This window comes from Lutjanus erythropterus, chromosome 12 (assembly GCF_056507025.1).
Source record: "Lutjanus erythropterus isolate fLutEry1 chromosome 12, fLutEry1.hap2, whole genome shotgun sequence".
NCBI classification, from domain to species: Eukaryota; Metazoa; Chordata; class Actinopteri; order Lutjaniformes; family Lutjanidae; genus Lutjanus; species Lutjanus erythropterus.
This window is the reverse complement of record NC_139328.1, coordinates 26,893,685-26,919,263: the sequence shown is the minus strand read 5'-3', so window position 1 is coordinate 26,919,263 and position 25,579 is coordinate 26,893,685. Positions and strand designations below refer to the sequence as shown.

Sequence of the window (25,579 nt, the reverse complement as noted above, 5' to 3'; positions counted from 1 at the left end):
CCACTTGGCAGTGAAAGAGAGACCGAAACAGAGCAAAAAGTAGAGTGAATATTGGACTTACATTCATCAGATGGCCAGAAACGCAACTCCAATGGGATGATAATGTTGCTCTGTGTCTACTGGATGTGGAAGGAGGCATTTGTTTAACTTAATGCAGCCTTATAAGACAGTAATATGTGTAATTTGTATTTGTCAGCTTGTTTTACTATTTTTTATGCATCTTTGTGGCCAAAAATTGACCACTGAAGCTTGAAAATTTGAGCACTCTTCTTATCTCTTTTCCCCTCTCCCCTCCTTAGCCATCATGTATGTGATGGGAGCACTGGGTCCAGCAGCTGGTTACCTGCTGGGAGGAGTCCTCATCGGCTTTTATGTGGACCCCAAGACTGTTGTCAACATTGATCAAAGTGATCCCCGCTTCATTGGCAACTGGTGAGAACAATCTGGCTGCTTTGAACTGGTTGAATTGTGATATTTTGTATGTGTGCCAGTATAATACCTGTGTTTCAGCACTGACAACAAAGCCATATGTTCTTCTTAATCCCATATGTTCTCCTTAATCTAAAATTTGAGATTATAATGCTACACACTTTTAAAAAAATATATATCTTTTGAATATGTCCCATTGTCAACAAATCCCATAAATGGGAGAGCCCAACCGATATATCGGTTTGTCGATATTATCATTTTGATGTTGACCTATCACAGCTACATTATAATTATTTAAAAATGCAAATGAAAGTTGATGTCAATTTGGATTTTATATATCTGTATAAATGTTAATTTTATAGACCCTTTCAAAATATAGTTCTAAGGTGCTTCACAAGAGCAAAATAAAAACTGTATCCAGTACTGAGGCTGTATACTAACAGGATACCTACTATGTCTTAAAAGTATTACAATGGTATTATTATCGTACATTTAAAAATCTTAAATTAAGGCCCTAGAAGTATTGCATTTGATTTACAAGCCTTGAACTTTGTTAATAAGGGTCTTCATTTTTTTCTTTCCTTTTGTATGATAATATAAATACCATAACGTTATAAATACCTGACAGTACTTGACCCAAGCTGTATGAACTCAACCAAGTTCAAGAAAGAATTCAGTATGAAATAGGTTTACTGTAAGTTTCATGCAAACCAAGCTGGTGCATTGAGCAACTCACTGTCTCAGTTGCACGTTTGTTTTTATATCATTGCATAGTCCTCCTATTGTGGGCCTGAGTGTAACTTTTTACCTAGATTGACAAGATGTCCTTGGTACTTCACACAAAATTAACTATTTCCTGAAAGCAATGGTGGTTAGATTTTTTTCCTGTCTTCATGGGAGTTTGGTGCATATGCCTTCCTTCCACATCTGTTACACCTCTTAGGCAATTAAAAAATAACTTGTTTATTAAAAATCTATTACAGATGATTCAACTTGAATATTTACATATGAATAAGAACAAACAAATAAATGAACATGAATGAACATCTAACAGGGGCATTCAATCACCGATTTTGGGTGATATCTTTAGACGTGAATGGCCAACAATTGCCAGATGTTTCAAAGCTTAACAGGGTGATAAGGAGACATTGCCCTCTCCAGAAATGAGTAATGGGGCCATAAAAGGGCAAGAATACACTTTGCTTACGCTCATTTCTGTGCTTAAAGTGTGATTATTGAAGCTTAATAATAAATAAATAGGGGAAAAGTGTCATCAGTAAAGACAATCAACCACATTTGAAATTACATAGTGGGCAGGAAGCTTTACAAACCAAGAATCTTCCAAAATGCTGCATCACTTTGCGTAAAGGTCCATGTTTGCGCTTTGGGTAAAGTTTTTGTGATCTTGTATCCATCTGTAAATCTGTTGGCGTGTATGAGATGCGGTTAGTCATCTATTTACAGCTCTCAATGATGCCATCCTCTAACTGACAGCATAACCAGTGACTCACGAGCTAACAGCCACAGGCTTCCTACATGAATTATAGGTGATGATCGCAGGAAGAGGATGGATGAGTGTACCAGTGATTTTGCACTTGCCTGACTCCAGTTTATTTATTTATTTATGTATGTGCACAGTAATGAGGCGCAGAGATAAAACGATACCAGACTGAGAGTCTTTGATTGCACAGAGTGAAGAGTGAAGTGTCTCATCCACGACTGACTCAGCTGAATTCACTTCTTGATGGCACTTTGTTTTCCTGTATTTTTGACTTATTTCAATTGTCTGTCCAGGTGGAGCGGGTTCCTGCTGTGCGCCGTGGCCATGCTGCTGGTCATCTTCCCAATGTTCACCTTCCCCAAGAAGCTGCCACCCCGACACAAGAAGAAGAAGAGGAGGAAAAAGCTGAGCCTGGACGACCTGTCCAGTGACGACGACGTCCTAAAGGAGAAGAGCAACAACAACAAGACCCAAACGGTCACCTCATCCATGGGCTTCGGAAAGGACATCAAAGGTACCAGAAAATACTGTGACTTCATGTCACTGGTGCAGGGGTTCCAAATTTTTTCATGTCACTATAGATTCACGTTAGACCACAGAGCTGCAGTTTGGGAATTTGTCTTAAGAAATCTTCTCTCTGTATTTTTTTTTTCTTTCATTTTTAGATTTGAAGATAATAGCACCATCAGAGTCAATCAATTATCGAACTACAGTAGGATCACTATAAATTACAGTCAATAAAATATTTATCTCTCTTGTTTTTCCAGTTTTTCAAAAAATGCTATAAAAGTTAAGATATTTTATTCTTCCTGTTACACACAATATTTTTATGATTCTGTCAGTTACAGAAGACACTGCTGGAAACAAAATATAACTATAAACTTTTTCCATCTCTCTTGTCCTCTTCTTCTCCTCTTTCAGACCTCCCCAAAGCAGCAGTGAGGATTCTCAGCAATGTAACCTTCTTGTTCGTCAGCCTGTCCTACACGGCAGAAAGCGCCATAGTCACAGCTTTCATCACCTTCATCCCCAAATTCATTGAGTCTCAGTTTGGCATTCCGGCCTCCAGCGCCAGCATCTACACAGGTGAGCTGAACTAAACACCACATCACCCAATCAAATTTGTGATCCACTCTGAAAAACTGATGGGGTCTGGTTGGCTCCACCAATCATCATTCATGCAGTTACTGTTCTCTCTAAATAGGATTTTTCAAAAATAGGATTTGTTTCCCATGAAGTTTGGGAGGAACTAGAGCGTTTTGAAGGCAAAACAGCTCTCTGCTTCTTTCTCTGAACCCCTGTTTAATGTCTATGCAGCAGCACAGGCAGGATGTAGACAGACCAAAATATTCATACAACACCCAGGACTTTAATTTCTGCCAGTTCAGCGCTGCTCTGCTAGTTTTATCTCAGATCAGAGCAGGAGAGGCTGTCGGCCCAGAGCTGCAAGCCAACACACATTAATAATAAAGAAACTGCTGGTCTTCAAATGAAGGGGGCACCTGGGACACCGAGCTGGAGCACTGAGTGCATTACACACACACATTTAAAAACACACACACAAATACAGGCGCAAATGCACTCGACATAGACACGCAACCACATGCTGAAGCACACACATGCTTAAACAGGCATATAGGCTAATGCATTACAAACTCTCACACAGCTTGATAACATGCTAACTGTATGCATGTTAGCATGATACATTTGACATGTTTTTGTTAAGTACATGTTACATGTTTAGTTTTACATTTTATATATTTATATTTGATAACCTGGCTACAGCTGCCACATTAACATGCTATTGTTGGGTATAAGCAGCTAGTCAGAGCCCATGTAAATTTGTAGTCTACAAATAGTTATTGTTGCAGCAGGCTTCAGTTGGTCTTCTTGTGTTATTTTCAGTTTGTAATAAAGAGTACTGAATGTTAAAGGGACAGTTCACCCTAAAATAATAAAAAATGTTTATTTATTTATTTAGTTATTTATTTATTTATTACCATATAATGCACCCCTAGTGCTGTTAAATCTGTTTTCTTCTATACTGGAAGGCAGAGTGAAAAGCTGGCTGCCATAGAGACACAGTATCGTTTGAATATATGGATAATGCTCTCCTCAGTATGCCTATCATGGCGTGAAGAGGGTGTGAAATGTCGGATTGTTGGTTTCTGAAAGTTACAGAAATTGTGGGACATTTTACAAAGCTCCTCTACTGTCCAACAAATAGTTCTTCTGATGGAGTCTACTGGCAGCTTAAGCCTGAAGATCTGAGATGGCCTGAAATAGCCATCACAGAGACCCTTTGATTTGGATTACAACATGGCCTTTCTTCTGGCACCACACATGATTTTATGAACAGAACTGAATACGATCTGGATTTTCAACTACAGTGCCACAGCACAGAAGCATTTTCACCATGGGCCTCCATTAGAAAGGGGTGTCTGTAAAACTGTTGACAGGATGCTTTTAAACAGCAGATAAGGGCAATTATTAATCCTCACATTAGGATTTTTTTCAACCTTGAACATAGTCATCTTGGATGTATAAGATGTCATCTCAGTGTAAAGCCTATGTGACGAGCTGGCCTTGTTTTGTGGAAGAGACACCAGAGGAGCATCACAGAGCCTCTAGGATTACTACAGACTTAAAGTCTTCTTAAAGAAAAGGGCACCTCTTTGTTGGCACAGTGATCATTTTATAGACCATCTCATCTTTGTGTCATAGAAATTAAATGACCCTCTGCAGAGGAGTATAGCATTGTGTTAAAAAAAAGTCTATTTTTAAGATAGAGAGCCACTCAGAGGAGTCTCACTGCTGTGGCTGATAACAACAAGCTGAGAGGAATGATGGCCTTTTCGAGTGATGGTGGCTATTTTGGTATTGTTTAGCTGCTGATAGCAAGAAGTATTTCCACATTTGGAAGTTTCTGTGGTGTCTTTGCTTTTTTCCTATAGATTTGCTGAACATTAAACATTAATCCAAACTAGTGGGATGCAGCTACAACTAGTGGGGCTGTGCTAATGCTGACATTGTTTGTATATAGTACACCTAAAACATCATCTAACTCCCTCACTACTACTACTACTACTACTACTACTGCTACTGATACCTTTATTTATATAGCACCTTTTCTACAAAATGCTTAGACAGGCAAAGCAAGGCAGGGAGTCAGAAAGCAATATAACAACATTAGTTAAACAGGAAACACAATGTCAAAATAAATCCAGTGTAAATTCTGTATATGTGACAATATAAATAAAAGCAATAAATGTAAAATAATAGAAAAAAAAACAATAAAGCAGTAAAAACAATAACAAGATGGCATCACATAAAAGCAAGTCTATAAATATAGGTTTTAAGAAGTGATTTAAAAGATGTCACTGATTCCTCAGCCTTATCTCCTCAGGCAGGTCGTTCCAAAGTCGAGGGGCCCTGATGGAAAAATCACAGTCACCTTAAGATTTAAGCCTGAGGATGTGACGCTGCAAACTGGCTCATAAGGGGTCAACATATGTTAAGACTCCATAAATTGTCTCCCTTCTTGTGATTTCCATATTTTTTGCATCTTAGATTATATTTTTTGAACTCTCAAAAGCATTGAATTTGACTTTAAAAGACCCAGGGCATAGGATGCCTGGATGTCTAGACTGTCACAATGATCAATTTTTGGCTACGCGTGTGATTATTCTTTGGTTCAGTTTTCATGAGTTTAATTACAAAATAAGGCAGTCAGCTTTTGAAAAAATGTTTGTGATTCCTGGCGTTAAAGTACCACACATCATTAGTCACACTTGCAGACACAGTGAGTCATCTGAACTTTCCACACAGAAATCTCTGTTATTGATGGCTGAAGTTTTCAAACACTAAACAAACACATTTTATCCAACAAAATCCTCCATTGATATAGTTTTGGAAACCTTTTAGTCATACTGGCACTGGCTCGGTTTTGTCCGAAGAAATTCCACTTTGGACGATTTCTATTGTCAGAAATGTTTTAGTGTTGAGTTGCATAAGTGTCTCAGCTGTAGGTGGAGTGGGCTGTGAAGCCAGTGATTTAAACTGCCACTCATACACATTTTCATATTATGCCAGCCTCTATTTGGTGAAATCAAAGTATTCCTTGGGAATCTGCTCAAGGATCTGTGAAGGTCACAGGACCCCAGTTTGGTGTATGTTGCTGTTAGTTCTTTATGCATCATTTTCAGGTCATGAAAGGGATATGAGAGGTCTAATGACACATCTGTCTTGTCAGATTGTCATCTATCTTGATTGGACCTTTCCTGAAAAGACAGATTTGTGACTTTCCAAGTAGCCAAGGTGTTTCTGCATTTAATCTGGGTTCCTAAACACCAAAACCTAGCCTATTGGCACAATGTTTGTCCTGCTGAAGATTTGCCGTGCTTGTCCATTCAAACTACAAAACACCCTAAGAGAGAGAAATCTCAATCACATTGGTGATTTGACTGGAATGGAATAGAGCTGCAATGATTAATCAATTAGTTCACTGAAAGAAAATTATTTGGTAACTAATCTGATAATCGATTAACTGTTTCAGTAATTTTTCAAGCACCATAAATATCAACAATTTGCTGGTTCCAGCTTCTTTGTCATTTTTTGAATTTTAAAGAGTAAACAATTATCTGTCAGTTGTTTTCTTGATTAATTGATTAGTTGTTTGGTCTACAGAATGTCAGAAAATGGTGAAAAATATTGATCAATTTCTAAAGCCCAAGATGACATTATCAAATGTCTTGTTTTCTCGATGTTGTTTGAAAATAGAAGAAAAGAAAAATATAAAATGTTCACATTTAAGAAGGTTTTTTTGCACATAAAGATGATTAGGTTACCAAGACAGCCAGACTGTTTAAGAACAAATATAAGAAAAAAAAGAAAAAGAAAACATCCATGCATGAGACCCATTGTTTACATAAAAGTACATCTTTTCAAATGCTGTAAATCTCTGAAACCAAAGGACAGCTGTTTTCAAAATTGCATGGCATCACTCAAAGCATTGCTTTGCACCGACTCATTACCTATTTATCAACAGTTGTACATTTATTTTAGAATATAAGCAGTGAATCCAATATCATGCATTCTGAAAATGTTATGGACTAGAATTAGCTCTGAGGAAAATCGTTTGCCTGGACGGTGTATCAGTAATGTCACTGAAACTCAGAACTGGACTCATAACACTGATGTGCACAGGGCATTAAGCTGCACAGGACAGGACACAACATTATCTAACACCTACTGAGAAGGCACTAACTCTGCCTGGGTTAGAGGAGGCTCCACTCCCTTCGGGGCCACCCACACTAAAAATATGTGCTGTCATGGTAATGCAAGGCTGCCTGGAGGAGGCTGTTGTTGCGATTGCTGCATTTTCTTTAGGATTTGTCTTGTCATTGATGAGAAAGTGAAGGCTAAAAAGACCACAGCTATAAGATTTACAGCTGATTGACTTTGTGAAAGCAGAATTTAAGGTAAACTATGACTCTTTGGAAAAAATACAGCTTGGCTTGCAAAACAAGGTCAGATTGTTTTGTAGCTTTCTTTACTGCTTTTGTTTTTTGTTTTTTTCCCTTGCTGCGACACATCTGCAAATTCTGATGCTGCACTGAACCCACCATAGAGTTCATCATTACAGGCAAATGTTGTCAGCCAAACCTGGATGAAACACATTTAGTTTGAAGCTCAAACATCTTGAATATTTCCACTTCATTAAGTGGTGCAACCAAGACCAAAGTGGTATTTTGGATTGAGAAAATTTCACTCAATGTCAGTATTATTAAGGTGTCCATATATAGGAGCAATAAAACACATAAAATATGAACCATTTCATAATTTGCCAGTTTATTATGCTGTGTTCACATCTATCTGGAATTTCTGACTGCAACAATGTTTAACAATTATTTGGACTAATATTGTATTTGCGAGTTGACTCATGATTTGGACATAATTAACATTTTTGCATAATTATGCTCATTTTTGAAAAATACACTAAAATGATCATTGTGTGATTTTTTTGGGAAGAACATTTTTTTGTATGTCTGTAGAGTATGATTTATAGGCTGATACAACTGTGCATCAGTTCACAGCAGTATTTTGGTTCATCCCAGTTTTCCAAAGTCCAAGGTGATGTGTTTAAATGTCTTGTTTTGTCTAAAACCCAACAAATAAAGAGCAGTGAGAAATCGTCACAAGGATGAAAACAGTATTTCTGCAGTTTTGCATGACAAATTATTGTAACCATTAAACAATTGTCAAAAAAATTTAATAGTTAAATTTTTCTTTATCACTTTCTTGGTCGGGCAACTGAGTTACCAAATTCACTGGCCCGACATGGCGTTGTCCTACACAAATGGGCAGTCATTCCAGTTGAGCCCTGTTATGGCTAACGTGGTAGCAAACAGTTGCCCATTTACACATCCAGCAGACTAAGATAATCATCTTTCAGTTGGAGTCATGTTTGTTTCCACCTGATGAGTATAACTCCAGTTTTCACTCCCCCTTTGCCTCTGGTTTGATCTTACCACCTGCCAAACTTCCTAATTTTCTCACTTTTCATTCCCCTCTTCCCGTTCCCTCCTGGGGTCACAATTCTCCAGTATTTCTCATGATAAATTACAAATTTTCATACCTTTTTTTTCCTTTTCGTAATTACGACCTTTTTCTGGCAATCTACAGCGTGTATAAGCTCTATGACTCTAAAAGTCTGCTGTTCCCACCTGGACAATACAGCTACACCAAATGTAATTTCCTGGCATTCACAAGAAGTTTGAAAGGAAAGGGGCACATTTTGAACATATTCCTAGAAAAACATTTGCAAAATATTCACATTTTGTTTTCCAGCTAACAGGTGTCAGTTATTTGTCATCTACAGGCATCTGTTTACAAAAAAAGTGTGTCCTTAATATTTTGTTATTTTCATTATTTAAATGTCACCAGAATGTGGGAAACAAAGTCTGTGAATCACAGATTTTTCTGGGGGAGGAAACCATAACCCCTCGCCTTAGTTTCAAAATCCTTCTTATTTTTGAGCTCTCGAGGTTGGCAAGTTTACTCCAGCAACTCCTGAGAAAGATATTTGGCTCTTTAAATGCTCCACTTTCTTAACTAGTTGGTTACTTCACTTTGAGGGTTGTGTACAGTCAGTTTATCAGAGGTCCTGAAAACAGCTGCCTGCTGCTGAAAACCAAAACTGTGACTAAAGAGTCTTAAAAAGCTCCATGAAGCTGCAGAATTGAGGAACATTTTCTTCAGGTTCATCAGTGTGATTGACAAATAAGTCGTTTGATTCATTGTTATGTATAAATTCTGTATGCAGCGCCAGTCACAAGTCTGGTCTTCTCATTCAAGATTTTGTCTTTATTCTTTCTAAGAAATTGTTCAGATGATACCAACAGTGTGCAAAGCTGTCATCAAAGTGAAAGATGGTTAAAGATGACCTTTTGCATACTTGGAGGTTGACAGTGTGTAGAAAAAGACCATGGGTTGGCAGTAAAAAGCAAAAAGACTGGAATCAAAAATGCTATTAAATAACAATGTTATTAAATCTGTGGGAAAAAAAATCTGTAAATCTGTAGAAATTCTGTAAAAAATAGTGATTCATGGACTTCTTAAGCAACACAATAGGAATAAGACAGACACATTGTCATTGAATACATTTCTCTGCCCTGTCTCATTTTTCTACATCGTAATTTCCCTGTAAAATTATCTTACTAGACTCTCTCTAATATGCTTAGAATAGAAAACTGTATGTTAGTTCACCAAGCAGTGTATGAAGAAAGAGTTCTCTGAGATTCTAATATGCGTCTTTCTTTCCCCCCCAGGTGTGATTATTGTGCCCAGTGCCGGCGTGGGCATCGTCCTGGGTGGCTACATCATTAAGAAGCTGAAGCTGGGAGCTCGCGAGTCGGCCAAGCTGGCTATGATCTGCAGCGGCGTCTCGCTGCTCTGCTTCTCCACGCTGTTCATCGTGGGCTGCGAGAGCATCAACCTGGGAGGAATCAACATCCCCTACACCACCGGGTGAGGACGGGAACTGAGAGGGCGAAATTCGGGGAGGTGGTGGGTTGTCGTGCATCACTGCAGACGAGAAAGAACCCCATCAATGCAGTGTCGAGGCTGTTTGTTTTGTGTCTAATCTGAATTGAACACATTTACACTGTGTGTTGAGTGGTCGGCCTGTCAGTTTCCACAGTGATGTGATTGTGGAGGACGGAGGGAGACAGCCAAACACACTTGACGGATAAAGGAGAGAGGGGAGGTGGAGATAATACGGGAGAACAAGCAGACAGAAGTGAAAGACAAACAGACTGCGAAGGAGTTAAAAACACCCACAGAGAGAAACACAGAATTATGAAAGAGGCTGAAAGAGAGAGGCCAGGTGGAGAAAGAGAAACAGCCTTGGTGACCGTTGTAGCATCATCTCAACATATAAATAGTCTTTCTCCTTTATTGGTCTTATTCTCTGTCTGTCCCTGTTCAGACGTGTTATATTGATGGTAATTTCATTCACCAGTACTTTTTGTTAGTGTTCGTGAAGGACAGAAAAATGTCCAAAGGCTGCGGTGTGCTGTGACGTACCACTAGTACGTTAAAGAATCCAGAAGTAAGTTTTTACAGGCTGCCCAAGTCTGTAAGAAGACAAGAGTGGAGACAGACACGACGCATCAGCGGGATGAATGGGGAAACTGTGGACCCTGACATTCAGTAATTTTAGATTACAGTTGCTAATTTGTCCAGGCTAATTATAGAAATTAAAGATAACTCAGCTATTAAAGGCCTGGTTGTATTTTACTTCTGGTCATTCAGTGGGATCATTTCTCACAGAGCAGTGAGGTACAGAAGGGAGACTGAGATTTACTGGAAATTTGAGTTTGTCAGTTTAACTTTTCCTCTCCTGTAGACATAGGGTGCTAAAATAATCTGTTTTTAGCGAGCTATAGTCACTTTGTTAGCTTTTAAACACTTAGTTTCATATTGTGGCTCTGTCTCTGTAAGGTTCTACATCACACCAATTCTTTGAGTCAGTAATTTTGGTTTATACTTTATATTAACAGACCATTTTTCTCTACGCATGAGAAACACGTTACTCCGAATCTCCTGAACATTAAAAAGTAATCTGTTAACAAATCATTCAGATGAAATAAGGATTTCATCTCATTAGCACAGAGATGACCTTGAGAAATTTCACAGTTAAAAATCTTTTTAGTGTCTCTATTCTAAAATCAAAGCATTTCATATTTATGTCTGATGTTTGGAGGCTCCCATCTCACATCTCCACTAATGGCCAACATTGAAATGAATTTATGGACTCCCAAAAAGGATTGAAATGCTCCATGAGACACAGTGTCACAACTGAAACATTATCAGACACAGGACAAACACATGCACTATAAAGTTGTGTTTAAGTGTTCAAGTAAGTCATTCATTTAGTGTAGAGACAGAAAAAGCAAATAAATTATCAACAACTATCATTGGTAGAAATACATATAAGCAGCTTTCACTGCACTGGATGTTGTCATGGCTAATACAAAGAAAGAAGCGATCAAATTTTGATGCATGCAAATATAACCATCTATCATAAACAGATCCGTCAGGGTCACTCCTCTCAGGTCTCAGGATAAATCCAGGAGTAAACAGGGTCTTTGAAAGATTTCACTTAAATCAGAGACAGCCGTTTACTGACTGCAGTTTGGCCTTTGTCGTATTAAATCATTTCCCAGTGTGACAGAGTCAGTGGTAGTTTTTATCGCCCCATCTGTGGCCGATGTCGGGGAGGAAGCGAGTGTTCAGATCGGTGCAGGATAACAGATAGTGAGCCAGTAAACGGAGGCGTTTTCTTTTGGACGGAGAGTCCCTGAGAGCGATTACATGGCAACGGTGGAAGATGTCCAAGGACAGCTTGGAAGAGAGGATCTTTGGCTGACCGCCCTCTTTTTTTTTTCTCTTGTGTTTCTCCCTCTGGTCTTCTTTATTTTCCTACGTCAGTCTGTCTGTCTGTCCTTCCTGCCCTCCTCTCTTCATCTCTACTTCTGTGTTTTTAATGCTCTTTTTATCTTTTTCATTCCTCTGTTCTCACTTTCCTTTCAGTGTCCTCTTTGGCTCATTATCTTTGTTATTTTATCTCCTCTCTCATCCATCAGTCTTTCTTCCTCTGCCTTTCTCCATCAATCTTTTTTACCCTCTTTTCCCTCTTATCTCTCATCCTCACCTCCTCCTCGTCTCTTGTCTTCCTGTCTTGCGTCCACGTCTGTCTCTCCTCATCATCGTCCCTTTCCTTTATGTCTTCATCCATCACTTTACTTTCTCTTTCCAACTCTTCTTTTATTCTGCTTTATCTACCCTCATTTCCTTGCTTATTGTTTTGTTTTATTTTCCTTCCCTCCTTACTTATTTCTGTGAGCAGTAAACACTTCAATCATTATGATATAGACTTGTTCACTGTTTTGCTTGCTATTCACTTGATTAATATTGACTATTAGCCATGCTGTGAGTGTGGCTCCAGGGATGCTAGTGGTTGGTCTGTGCATTTGATCTAATCTGAAAAAATATGGCTTGCCATGAAATTTTGTGCAGACATGTATGGTCTCCACATGATCCTGACAGTTCATCAAGGCCTTACAACAGGACATTTTTTCACATTTTCCTACTCTTCAGTTCACAAAAGTTGTTTTTTTTTCTTTCTAAAAATTAATGCTCAAAATTCTGTCAGCAGGAGCTGTGTTCATAGATCAGTGCTAATGCAGAATTGTTGATATACTACCATTATCATGTAAGTATTATCATGTTACAATGTAGTCATGTGCACTGGACATGCCAAAAATTTAACATACTAATCATTGCATACAAGACACTAGTAAACATCACTACTTCATAATGGAGCTGCAACAATTAGTCGGTTAATAAATTAGTTGTCAACTATAATCACCAACTATTTTGATAGTTAATTAATCACTAAGAAAAATTGTCCAAACAATCTGATTTCAGCTTCTCAAACAGTAATATTATCTGGTTTCTTTATTTCTCGATGACGGTAAACTTAATATATTTGGGCTGTGGATAAAACAAGTCATTAGAGGATGTCACCTTGAGCTGTGAGCAACATTTTTTTTTACAATTTCTTGTATTTTACAGACCAGACAGAAATACCAATTAATTGAATAAGTGAGAAAATTCTTGACAAATTAAATGGAAATAGTCATCAGCTGCAGCCTTACATTTTAAGCAATAGAATTTAGTTTCAGGCTTCGAAATGTTGGGGTTATTCAGAAAAGTACTAGAATTTCATACTGGCTCAGCTGGAGATCATAGAGGTGACATTCCTCTAAAGCGGCTCTGGTTAGATTCCATCCAGTGGTCCTTTGCTGCGTGTCATCCCCTCCACAGCAATCCTGTCATAATAAAGTCAAAAATGCCTGAAAAAAAAATACTTGAAAAAAGAGCAGAAAACTGTGATTAATTTCTAAATATTTGTGGATAATATCTTTACAGCATGACTACCAGAGGTATTTTAATTATCCTGTAGCTGTAGGTTTATGTTTTGAGCATCAGCTTTTGCTATTTCCACTTTTTTGTGTTTGTGTTTGTTTCATGTCAGATTGTCATGACAGATGGCTTGAAATTTGTTACCCATGAGCCTCAGCTGCTTATTGATGAGCTCCATGCAAAACTATTATCCAAAACTGGCACAGGGGGAAATCTTGAGCTTCAGCTCACTGTTACAGGAGAGAGGACAAGGAGTTGAATGAAGTGAATGGTTGTTTGTTAAAGAAATGCACCTTGGGAGTCGTAGTTATCTATAGGATTGTAGCTTTTTGACTTCAAAGAACTGTCTGTCACAGTTCCTCATCTTTTGTACTGAAGAGTCAATCAGGAGAGTCATTAACTGCCAGTCATTGAAAAAAAACACAATCAACTCTTTACACAAAATAAGAAATAAGGCATAGAAATAAGATGTAAAACCTAAAGAACTGCTGTGAATCATGATCTTGTTTTCTCTCTCCAGACCAACTCTCACCATGACCCAGAGGAACTTGACCGGAGGTTGTAATGTCAACTGCGGTTGTAAAATCCACGAGTATGCTCCAGTATGTGGCTCCGATGGCATCACATACTTTAACCCTTGCCTGGCCGGCTGCAGCAGCGTGGCCAATGACAGCACCGGGGTAAGAGGCAGGCACGCTGGACAACCTGGACAAGAAAATGCAATTGTACATCTATGATTTCAGTGCCATACAGTGTTCATGAATTCAATGTTTCTATGCTGGTTCAAAAAGTGTGAAAAAGCTGAGAAAATAAGTTTGATGCGCAGTAAGAGTTTGACATTGTCGCTGCTGCTTTTTAAATTAACTTGAAAAATTGTGTTCTCCAGTCCTAAAGAGTTTAAATAAGCTGATAATGTAGGATGGTGTCTTTTAATTCAAGTCAAATTTAATATGTAGCCGCTGAGAGAGCCTTCTCAATGATGATGCCTAAAACTCCACACGACTTCCCTCCAGATTCGCAACTACTCAGACTGCGCCTGCGTCCAGAGCCGGCAGGTCATCACACCGTCGTCCAGCGGTCAGGGCAGCAACCAGCTGCAGCTTGTCATCGTCAAGACCTACCTGAATGAGAACGGTTATGCCGTGTCAGGGAAATGCGACCGCACCTGCAGCACACTCATCCCCTTCCTCATCTTCCTCTTCATTGTCACACTCATCACTGCCTGCGCCCAGCCCTCCGCCATCATCGTCACCCTCAGGTATGACCTTGAAGAAAAGCTACTGTTGGTTTTAACACAAATTACTAACTGGGGAGTTTAACCAGATATTATGGGCTGAAATGGACACTGTAGACACTTCTGAAGAATGAAATATGAGTGACCATCTTTAAAAATAATCACAGAATGATCGATTGTTTGCCAGTAGGTTGTCCTTAAAAATCTGTAATTTTCCAAAGATGAAAAGTTTAAAAAATTGTCTTGAAATTAGAATTCATGAGGTCTGAGTGTAAACGTGAACGTCTTTATTAGTCATCTTGTCTGAATTACTTGTTCTTTAGCAGAAAAATCCAATATTTTTTTTAACTCCATAAACTCATCAAGCTTATGTTTACTTCCTCTTAACTTCTTGGACCCCTTTATATTTCACTGCGACATTTTATGTGGCACAATTGGAATTTGGATAATCTAATTCCATTTAAACTGATCTATTGTACTCACTGAATGAAACCAACTAAAAAAACAAGGAAGATTTGTTAAATCTGTCCAAGTTCTGTCTGAAATATACTTACTTTTGGTTTTACATTTCCAAAGTGTAGAATTTGTTTGTAATTGTGGCATCTTTCAGGCCACTCTGTTGGCATAAATTTAAACCTGCTGTGTGGGTCTTTTAAATAAATTATTGATTTAAATAAATGAACAGCTCTTGCCAAATAAGCTCACACAGTGCTGACTAAGCATGTCACTGCCAGGTAAATTTCTCTGTATTACAAGTACAAACCAAATTTAAATAAAAAGGTGAGAATTTTTTCAGTCCTTGATGTTCCTTTCTTTACCTACATTAAAAAGTTAGACGAGTCTTCATCGAATTATTAGTCCTTGCTGTTAGTGACTGGAATTAACTTTTAACCCTTCATCAAAGCCAGGCTTTGTCTGACTTTTCCAGTGATGAAGAACAACACTTGAAGCACCAGTAAAGTCCAAATTTGGATATAATGTTTGGATATATGTGGTGCTAGAAGAGTTCCATCTCCTAATAAACACAACCTGGCAAAAGTTTGATACTCCAGATAAAAAAAAGAAACTGCATTGAAATGAAGGATTTAAGTAAAAAAAAACAAAAAAACAAAAGCGATCAGTGGTGAAAGAAACGCGGATAATCATCGGCACCCGTTGGCATACATCATAAGAATGCTTGACTGTGTATAATTACTCTCATTGTCAGAGGGGGGCGACAAAGGTTCTGCACTGAAGGTTTAAGAAATATGAGACAATACTGCTGAAAATCGGTGCAGTTGTCCATTTTTTAAGCATCCATTAGTCAAAAAATCTTGTTTTGTTATTTAAGTTGTTATTTCTGGTGGCAGATATCTTTTTCCAGGGGCTCAGTGGCTGCATGGGCTAGCAACAGACTGATGGCAGCAGTAAGATAGTTCAGTATAGCTTCTGTGATAATTTAATCACAGCTAGAATCACATAATTGAGGATTTAAAAAAGCCATAACACAGATTTCATATGGCCCTGCATCAAGTCATTGCTAAAAGCTGACTGGAAATGTGAATTTATTCAAAAGTACATCCCGTGAAAATGAAATTTCTAGATGCTCAGGCCTGCTGGGGGGTCAACTTATTAGGGGAAACCCTGTACTCTGTCACACTGCTGCCTGTTGTTTTCACAACCAGTAGTGAGGTCTGCATTTCCTTCTTGTCAAATGCTGGTAAATGTTCAGTTCTGGCTTTGAAGTTCTGTGGCTGGTAACTAACTGTGATAAAGGTGAACAAGTTGATTTCATCATCATCTTACATGTGATTATCACTTGTTTTTACGATTAAAAGTAATGTGATGTAAGAGCTTTTGGTGAAATGTTTTCATGTCTGCTCTGTTTGTCTCCTTCTGTTTCTTTCTTTGGCCATTTTGACTTATTTTTATGTACAAGCAGCTGGTTTTGCAGCTCCGTTACTATAATTTTTTTCATAGCATTCTGTAGCTTAGTCTTAGCGTTAAGATTTCACAAGCCTTTCTTAAAAACGTTCTCAACCGATTTCAGTGAGTTTTTTTTATATTCAAGAGTTTATGATGTACACCTCCCCCATTTACTTGTATTTGTTTAAAGGCCAGTACTGCTCTGTCCAATATGGCGGCAGTGTTGATCTATGATCCAAAGGCCAATGTGGCATCATGTGGTTGCTAAATGCCCTCCCCAGCCCTCCGTCTGTAACTTATGTCGCTGCTTTGTGCTAACGGCTGATTGCGAGTTTCCATTTGAAGCACCTGGAAAAGGATGCAGATGGAATTGCCCTTTAAAGTGTTTTTATATTTGTTGGTTTATGAGAGCCATGTGCTGTGGATACGACATGAACAGCTTCCCACTCCCCAACTTGAAACATGATATATTTTATTGTTAATTTTGGCTTTTCTTCAGTTTTTGATCCCTCTGTGTGGTGTGTGTGTTGCAGGTCTGTAGCGGAGCAGGAGAGGCCATTTGCTCTGGGAATGCAGTTTGTTCTCCTCAGGACTCTCGGTGAGTGAAAAAAAACAGGACAAAACAGAAAACTACTTCCTTATTTTATCTTTTTATGATGACATAGAATTTCAATCATCAATATTTTTACAGGATTTGTTTTTTTTTATCAACAGAAACATTTTAATGTAAAGATAGAATATCAGCAGTGTTATCTGAGGACATCCGACCATCCAGCTGTATGCAGGATAAGAGCGTCAGCTAAATACATTGATTGTAAATGGACTGCACACTCTGTAACTGCTGAGCAATGAGCTGATGTAGCGTTAAGAAATAAGATGTTATCTGTTTAATGCCTGAACATCACTGTGCTCCCGAATAAGGAGGAAGGAGGTAAATTGGATTTGATGCACGTGACGTTGAGGCAACTGCTGTCAGTATGAATCAGTCAGAAAACAGTTAGAAACTGGGGGTGTGGAGTTTGAAATACGTAGGCATTAACCAAGCAACAGGGAATAAAAGATTTGCTTTGCATTATGGGAAACGTAGGCTCCGGTATTGTTGGTGACATGATATCTCGTCATCAAGGACTACATTTTCATGCACACTAATTTTCTACTGTTATTCATAATATGATTATATTTCATATTTTCTGAATTATTCAAATTCAGAATATATTGTGCGTGTAAACATAGTGTTGACTTTTCTCAGTCACTGAAGTAAAAGTAACAGGATTTTGATGAATAGGTTTCTTAGTTTGGTCAAATTCTGTGGTGACATCTCTGCTCATGAGTTTTCTCTTTTTCTGTCCCTCTTGTTCTTTCCCTTTTCCTCTTCCTCACCTTTTATCTTTCTTCCCTTTCTCTCACATTTTCCTCTCTTCTTTGCCTCTTTTCTTCCTCTTTTCTTTTCTTTTTACTATATCTTCTCCTTTCTTCACCATCCCTCCTGTATTTTTGTCCTCTTCCTTTCTCCCTCTTATGTCATCTCTTTTCACTCTTCTTTGCCTCTTCTCTTCGTTTATTTTCCTTTTGTACTTAATCTTCTCTTGTTTCTTCACCCTCCCTCCTGTTTTTTCTTCTTTTTTCCGTTTCTGGCCGATCATTCCCCTTTTCTTGTCACCTTCTCCTTTTTCTTTGCTCCTTCTCTTTTCTCTCCTCCACTTCCTCTCCTATGTCTTCTTTTTTCCTCTCATCTCTCCTCTTTTTCTCTGGTCTCACTTTCCTCTCTTCTGCACTCAGCCTATATCCCGACACCCATTTACTTTGGTGCTGTCATAGACACCACCTGCATGTTGTGGCAGCAGGACTGCGGAGTCCACGGCTCCTGCTGGGAGTATGACGTCACCTCCCTGCGCTTCGTCTACTTCGGCCTCGCCGCCAGCCTCAAGTTCCTCGGCTTCCTCTTCATCTTCCTCACCTGGTACTCCATCAAGTACAAGGAGGAGCGGGTGGAGCGCTGGCTCAAGCGCCACCTGTCGCCCGTCGACACCGTGGGCAGCCTTGTCTGCCACCCAGGCGGCCACAAGGGTCACGCCCGCACCCGCTCCTGTCCAGTCAATATCCCCCGAACCGATCCCAACTCTCTGCCCGCTAACGCCCCGCCGCGTGCCGGTGCCCTCAACCGTGGCGTCAGCACGCAGAGTTGCCCTGGCAACGAGCTTAAAGCAATAACTCCTCCCCCTCCAGCCACACCAACGCCTGCAGCGCCACCTGCCCCTGCGCCAGCCCGTTCGCTGGAACACGTTTCAGTCCGAGTCTGAGTTTCAGAAGGGGGATGGGCAATGAGGCAGGTCTCATCCGCTGACATTTGTTTTATTCTGAAATCCAGACCGCTGGATTTTAGCCACTGTCGAAGGCACCAATCATTACGCCGAGGTCCTGCTCTCATCTCATAACTCTTGTTTGCCGGTAAAACACTCAAAGTGGCTTTTAATTTCTGCAACACCGGCCTCTGTGGGTCAGAAACCATCAGCTGGACGTTCTGAACCTCCAGATCTGCGGTGGAATGATGAAAAGTTGGACTAATTTGGGCACCAACCAGCCTGGAGACGGTTCTCTGCGTCCTCTGACACGAAAAATCTGCTTGGCTGGTGAAAACGCTGAAAGCCGCCTGGTGTTTTCTTTGTAATGCACCAGCCGGTGCAGTGAGCGGACAAAAGCTCAGCTGGATGGAGGAGAGTTCATCACTCATAAACCCAGCTGCCCCCCCTCACCTCACCTCGGCAATATGTGCCTTCTGTCACCATGGTCCTCACATGTACAACAAACGTACGAACACACACACTGACACACTGGACGCCCCTCAGACAGACGGACTGTGGTCACCTTGTTGGAAGAAAACTCACCTGAACAGATACCTCAGCTTCCCCTTCACCTCACTTACGTCTGTATGCTTCTTCTTCATTTGTGTTTTTATTTCTTCACAATCATGCGAGCGATTTTTTTTTTTGTCGTTGTTGTTTTTCGGACACTGCATATCAAAAAAAAAAAAAGAAAAAAACACCCTATGGAAATGTGATAACACTGCAATTAAGTGTTAAGAACTGGAAACCGATGGCATGGTGCTATGTGAAAAAACAATGTTTAGTGTCCATTTCTTTTTTTGTTCTTTTTGGTCGTTTTTTGGGGGGTTAAAACACTTGAAAAGAACCCAACTGGACAACAGGTCACTGGGCTAAGCAGCTTGGCACGCACAGAATGCATTCCTGTCCGATGCAAGGCCTTTTGTTGCTCCCCTGACACAATGATGTGTAGTATTACCGCTGGAAGTCGGATTGTTTGGCTTTCTCCCCGCTCCATACAATGCATCCATACATCCGAGCCGTTTCCCTCCTGACTGGCACCCTGATAAGTGGTTTAACCTGAAAAGAACAGGATCAGCATTTTCCTCCTGACCACATTCTTGGCTCGACGAGTCGCTGGGGATCCTCCACATGTCTGGGAGAATACGGGAAGCTTGGAGTACGAAGTATTGGATTGGGAGAGAGCAAAGGCATTCTTGACAGACTGGATTTCTGGATATCTGGAGACACAGCCAGCCATTTACCAACATTTGTACTGAACATGTAGGCAGATTTAGTCGACCATTAATGTAGAGGTCATTGTGTACTCATCTATTCTTTGTTAGCTCCAGAAATGAAAGCTGCTGGTGAATTTTGGGTCGGATCCTGGCTAGAAAGTTGGTTTCTTGCCCTGCATCATGTTGGTTATTTGTTAAACAGTAGTCCCAATGATTTATGGGTAATGACCTTCTTGCCTAGAAGAGTTTCTTTGCCACATGCCAGATCTGACAACAGTTTGCATACATGCAAGTTTAAGTGTGGAAAGTAAAAAGAAGGCAACAGTTTACAGGTCATGAAAAGTTTAGGAATTTAGCTAAATCACTGGTAATGTACGCAAAATGCTACTGTTCACTGTTGAGCTGCAGCTAATGATTGTTTTTTTTAATCTATAAATCTAATGATAATTCTTTAAATGAATCAAAGAAGTGCTTGATCTAAAAGAAACAGTCAGAAATAAGTGAAGAAATGCCTGTCACAATTTCCACCGCCTTCAAATGTCTTGTTTTGCTCCAAAAAATCCCAAAGATATTCAGTTTCTTATTCAGCTGTAAAGATGTCTGCCTTCTCTCTAATATAATGGAATTAAATAGCACTTGGCTTGTGGTGTTCAGTGCACCAAAAAAAAACTGTTTCTTTTGCTAAAAATCATGACTCTGTTACTCAAGATAATCCATTCATATAGACCTACACCTGACAATTATAGCACTGCGCAGAAGGAGGCGTGCATCTACTCATGGACAAGAGGCTTGTACTGAGGCCTGTACACCGACGCAAGTGTGGTGCTACAAGAAAGAAAATATTTCCTACATGAAAGTGTTCACAACAAGGTATGCAGATTATAGCATGATTGCCATTTAGTCCCATTATATTGGGGAGGAGGCCGACATCACTACAGATCTCCAAAACTCTGCAACTCACACCAAAACTCTCTAGATTGATAAATAGCACTACAGAAAAACCATATAACTGTCCCTTTAACTTTGAACAGTCTCATCTCGTCTCACTGTTCTGGAGTTTTCATTCACATCACATGATCTTCATCAGAAGAAGTCGTCAGTCTGCTGTTTAAGTGCCCCAGTTCCAGGACAACTGGGTAAATTGTATCTGCTGATGAAGATCATGTGATATGATTGGCAGTTCCAGGACAGCTACAGTACTAATTGGACCTGGCGATTGTCACTTCCAAGGTCATAGAGGAACTTTGTTTCAAAGTTTTGTCTCCATCTGAAGACAGAATAAGACAAAAAGGTGAGACTGGTTGATTTGTTTAAATTATCTCACCATACTGGCAGATTTTTCTCTTATTTTAAGCAAATCAGATCTTACGGAGTCCACAACAAACAAAAAGGACTTCATTAGAAGACTTTTATTGCAGTGTCGTGGGCGTCACCCCAGAATATGTACTTAAAGAAAGCAGGGAGAAATTCTGCTTTTCATTGTTCAGTATTAACAGTCCAACCACATTTGAACTGTATTCTAAAATTAGTTAGCTGGTAAAAACTTAACAGCCTGTGGAAACAAAAATTTTTATAAGCGCCTAAGTACCTAACTGAGAAATTCGACCACTACTGAATACTTAATGTTGAAATTGTATTCCCACCATCTGTTTGAATTTATGTGATTTGAATTTACCTCTTTGGAAATTTGCAAAAGTTATTTCAAGTGGTGCAATTTGAGAAACTTGATTATTGTTCTGATTCACAGATTCAGGTAATGGTAGCCTGAATGTTCATGTTCGAATTTTATGTTGAATTTTTGTGTCTATTTCATAGATTTGTTTTTGAATATTCAACACTTAAATCCTAAAATAAACAAGCAAACATTAAGTATTCACAGATGGTTCTGTTTCACCATTAGATCATCAGTTGCTCATAAAAATCTGATTATTGAGGCGATTATTCTCTTCCACTGTGTTGGGGGGTGAAGTTTTTCGATTACTCTCTACATTTTAAAGGATTAGTCCAAAGCATTTCTGAGCTGTGAGAACTGGAGCAGCAGTATACATTTTCCATCAACTTAAAGCAGTATTATTTCCTAATAATCCACTTATTTCCTAAAGAACAGCCTCATTTCTGACGACAGGTGGTATTACAACAGTATGAATCACTGATGCTGAGATCATGTTTGTTTGACTTCTTTTACAAATCCCTCTTTTGTTTCTTTTCCCACTGCTCAACCTGAATCTTCAGACCTAAATGAAGACACTGTGTTTGGGACTGTGGTGCTGCCCGTCCAGGGTCAGTGTTACATGTATATACAGTATATACACATACGAGATGCAGTAGACGGTGTGAGCTGTCCTCTGAGGACACCTGCTGGGTAGATATGGAAGAGCATGTAGAGATTGGAAGTCCTGAATTGAACTAACATCATGTCCTAGAACAGAACAAGAGAGAGATGACTGAAAATTGTGATAGAAAGACAAAAAACTGTGTTTTAACAGAAAAAACTTGTGTCTCATGCAATCGGTATTTTTACATTTGAGACTTTTGAATTAATGATCACATGTAGATTGTTTACTAAGACTTCCTATTTTATCATCAATTTATCTGCTGATTATTGTTTGAATGAATGGTTAATAGTTTTGTACATAAGATGTGAGAAAATTGAGAAAAACGCCTGTGACCATGTCCTAAACACTGATGTCTTTAAAAACAAAAAATTTATTTTTTGTCTGACCATTAGTCCAAAACCCCAAAATATTTAATTTATCATAGAAGACTGAAACAGCCAGCAAATCTTTGCATTAGATAACCTGGAAGCAGCGAGTTTTTCACTGTTTCAGCTGTAGTTCAAACAACAGGTCATTTGTTAAGACGCTGCTTTTTGAAAATGTTTCTGAAATCCTCATAACACCTGGTGAAAAGAAAATAAACCTGTTAGAACTCCCTGCAACCAAATAATGAATGGCTCGAAACTTAACTTAATCCAAATAATTTAAACATTTGTAAGGAATATAGATATAAAGGAGCAGTTATAGCTGTTGACCAATGAAGACAGCAACTCCCATGATCTCACAGAACTTCAAGACGTCATCAGAATACGTCTTTTATTATTATTGTGATGTGAGACACCCTGTGGCAGAAATGACATACTATGTGTTAAATAAACTCTTTAAAAAATTCTCACAGCTGCTTACAAGTATATTACAGTGTTATAAGCCATTATGTACTGCTTATAAATGCTCAATAATACTATTGCAAATACAAGAACAGAGTTAGCAATACTTTTTCATAGCCATTATTTTGACTGAAATTGCAGCTGTGATAGGAATGATCATTTTTGCATTCAATTTTTCATTTTTACTGAAAAAAAAAACCTATTAAAATTGTGATGATGTGACATTTGTTGGCATTTGTACCAAATAAACATGTTTTTCTTTTATCTGCAAGATTTGTAGGCCAGGTCATCTCTGCAGCGCTACAGTACCTCATTATGTTTCCTCACATCTTTCCTTTTTCAACAAAACAAAAAACATTTGGTTCTGCTTCTGTGATTTGGACAGTTGTACTTACAATAATAATATTCAGATTAATTGTGCAGCTGTACCACTAATGTTGTTTCAGCACTAAGGCTATAGTTAACAGTTATTTCCAATATTTAGTAATCAGCCAGTTATTTTCTCAAAAATATCCAACATATACCGTTTTTGTTGACAACATTGTCAGGCTTGGTGAGTAGATGGGATATAAACCTGCTTCATTGTGCAGATAGTGATTTAGGATTTCAGAAATATTTGTTTTTGTCAAATGACCTGCCAGGTTTTTTAAACCCTGAAAGAGTACTTTTTTTTTATGGAAAGTCTCAAATGTAAAAATGATTCTAAGGTGAGAGACACAAACTGAGTTGACATTTTGATGAGTTTTAAGGCTCTGATGAAACAAACTTTTGAAAGAAAACAAACAAAAAAAAATTAAATTTGGTGTGTGATGTTTTGCAGATAAAGATTGGTGGTCACATTTGATGAAAAGATGTTTTTGTGGTAGGTAGATGAATTTTTGTGATGACAAATAGTGGGGGAAGAGGACAACAATCGTACATAACCGGTCTGTCAGATGAAGAGAAAAGTGTGAGGGACACAAAAGAAAGCCGCTTTTTGGTGAACGAAAAGGGGAGATGTAGTCGGTGATCATACCACACCTGCCAAAAAGCAGTGAAGAAGAAAACTTGACGCATGGTTTCAGTACTCAACACAGTAGAGACAGTAGACTAGAGTAGAAACACACAACACATTCCATTTTCATGTAAAGTGAGAACAACAAATACAAAAGTCACAACTTAACTCCAGTGTGGATCTGTGTCGTCTCATTCACCCACATTCAGTTTCTCTGTGCCTGCGGTTCACTTTTAACCTGCCCTTTCACTTTGTTTGTGTGACGCTCCTGTTCAGCTGGTGTCGGGATGAAACGTGGAGTCCACCTGCCTGATAGAGAAAGCTTCAAAATCTTGCTTGAGTTTCTTAGGGTTATAGTTATTTTATTTAATAACCAGAGCTGCTGTGAAACATTTTACATGTTCAGGTTTTCTTACGTTTGATTTGGTGCAAATGTTTTTCTTGTTGGACATAGTTTAGTTAAAGATAAGATTCAACAATGTGTTTGTCCGTCTCTTAATACTTTCTGACTTTCTCTTTGTGGCTCTTTCTCTCTCTCTCTCTACACACACACACACACACACACACACATATATATACATATATCTTGCAAATATATAGTTTCATTTGTTATAACATGAAAATATGTCAATTAAATGTGAAAATATCTTGAAAATCACAAAAGACTCTCTAAGGCGCTCTGTTTTAAAACAATAAATCGCCAATGACAGTGATATTGTCACGGGATGATCATGTTTGACCTTAAAATAATCAAAACAAACAGATTTTAAGGTCCAACATGACCACGCTGTAGCATTGAAAGCATTTTAATTGTTTTAAAAGAAGAATGCCTTGCAGTTTCCATAGCCAATGAGAAACTGACTTTGAGTCCAGGAAGCGCTCCTACCCAAACATTTTATGGAAACATCTTGTTATAATCTGAAAATATCTCATTTAGTTTGAAAATATTGTGTTACAAATAGAAAATTTTCACATTGTAATCTACTGTAATCTGAACCATTTTTTCCTTTTTTTTTGGTGTGGCAGCATTATGTGAGCAAGTAGCTTCAGATTTGGTCCTGTAGTGTCAGAATACCACCAAGGGTGCAGACAACTGGCCCAAATAAAATTAAAACAAGAATATCAAGTTAACAGTTTTGTGTAGGTACTAGTTATAAAATTAACAAGGCACTTAGTGAGCCTTAAATGTGCTGGTAGGTGTAATTTTGTTATTTTTTTTTTTTAAACTTTGGACAGAGGGCGCCTAGCTTTCCCCTACTTCATGCTAAGCTAGGCTAACCATGTCCTGACTCCAGCTCCATAAT

At 38.7% G+C, this 25,579-nt stretch overlaps 1 protein-coding gene across 2 annotated transcripts in view; it reads left to right on the top strand.

The window, feature by feature from the left end:
• Positions 1 to 20,530, top strand: part of LOC146318085 (solute carrier organic anion transporter family member 5A1-like) — a 42,901-nt gene extending 22,371 nt beyond the window's left edge. For both annotated transcript variants that reach the window (XM_084732901.1, XM_084732900.1), the window contains 8 exons: positions 300 to 432; positions 2,224 to 2,444; positions 2,852 to 3,016; positions 9,760 to 9,958; positions 13,941 to 14,100; positions 14,434 to 14,678; positions 17,093 to 17,157; positions 18,339 to 20,530. In XM_084732901.1, coding sequence (XP_084589027.1) covers positions 300 to 432; positions 2,224 to 2,444; positions 2,852 to 3,016; positions 9,760 to 9,958; positions 13,941 to 14,100; positions 14,434 to 14,678; positions 17,093 to 17,157; positions 18,339 to 18,859 — 1,709 coding nt within the window. In that variant the 3' untranslated portion in view covers positions 18,860 to 20,530. The remainder of the gene's footprint in view (positions 1 to 299; positions 433 to 2,223; positions 2,445 to 2,851; positions 3,017 to 9,759; positions 9,959 to 13,940; positions 14,101 to 14,433; positions 14,679 to 17,092; positions 17,158 to 18,338) is intronic.
• Positions 20,531 to 25,579: the final 5,049 nt, after the last annotated feature.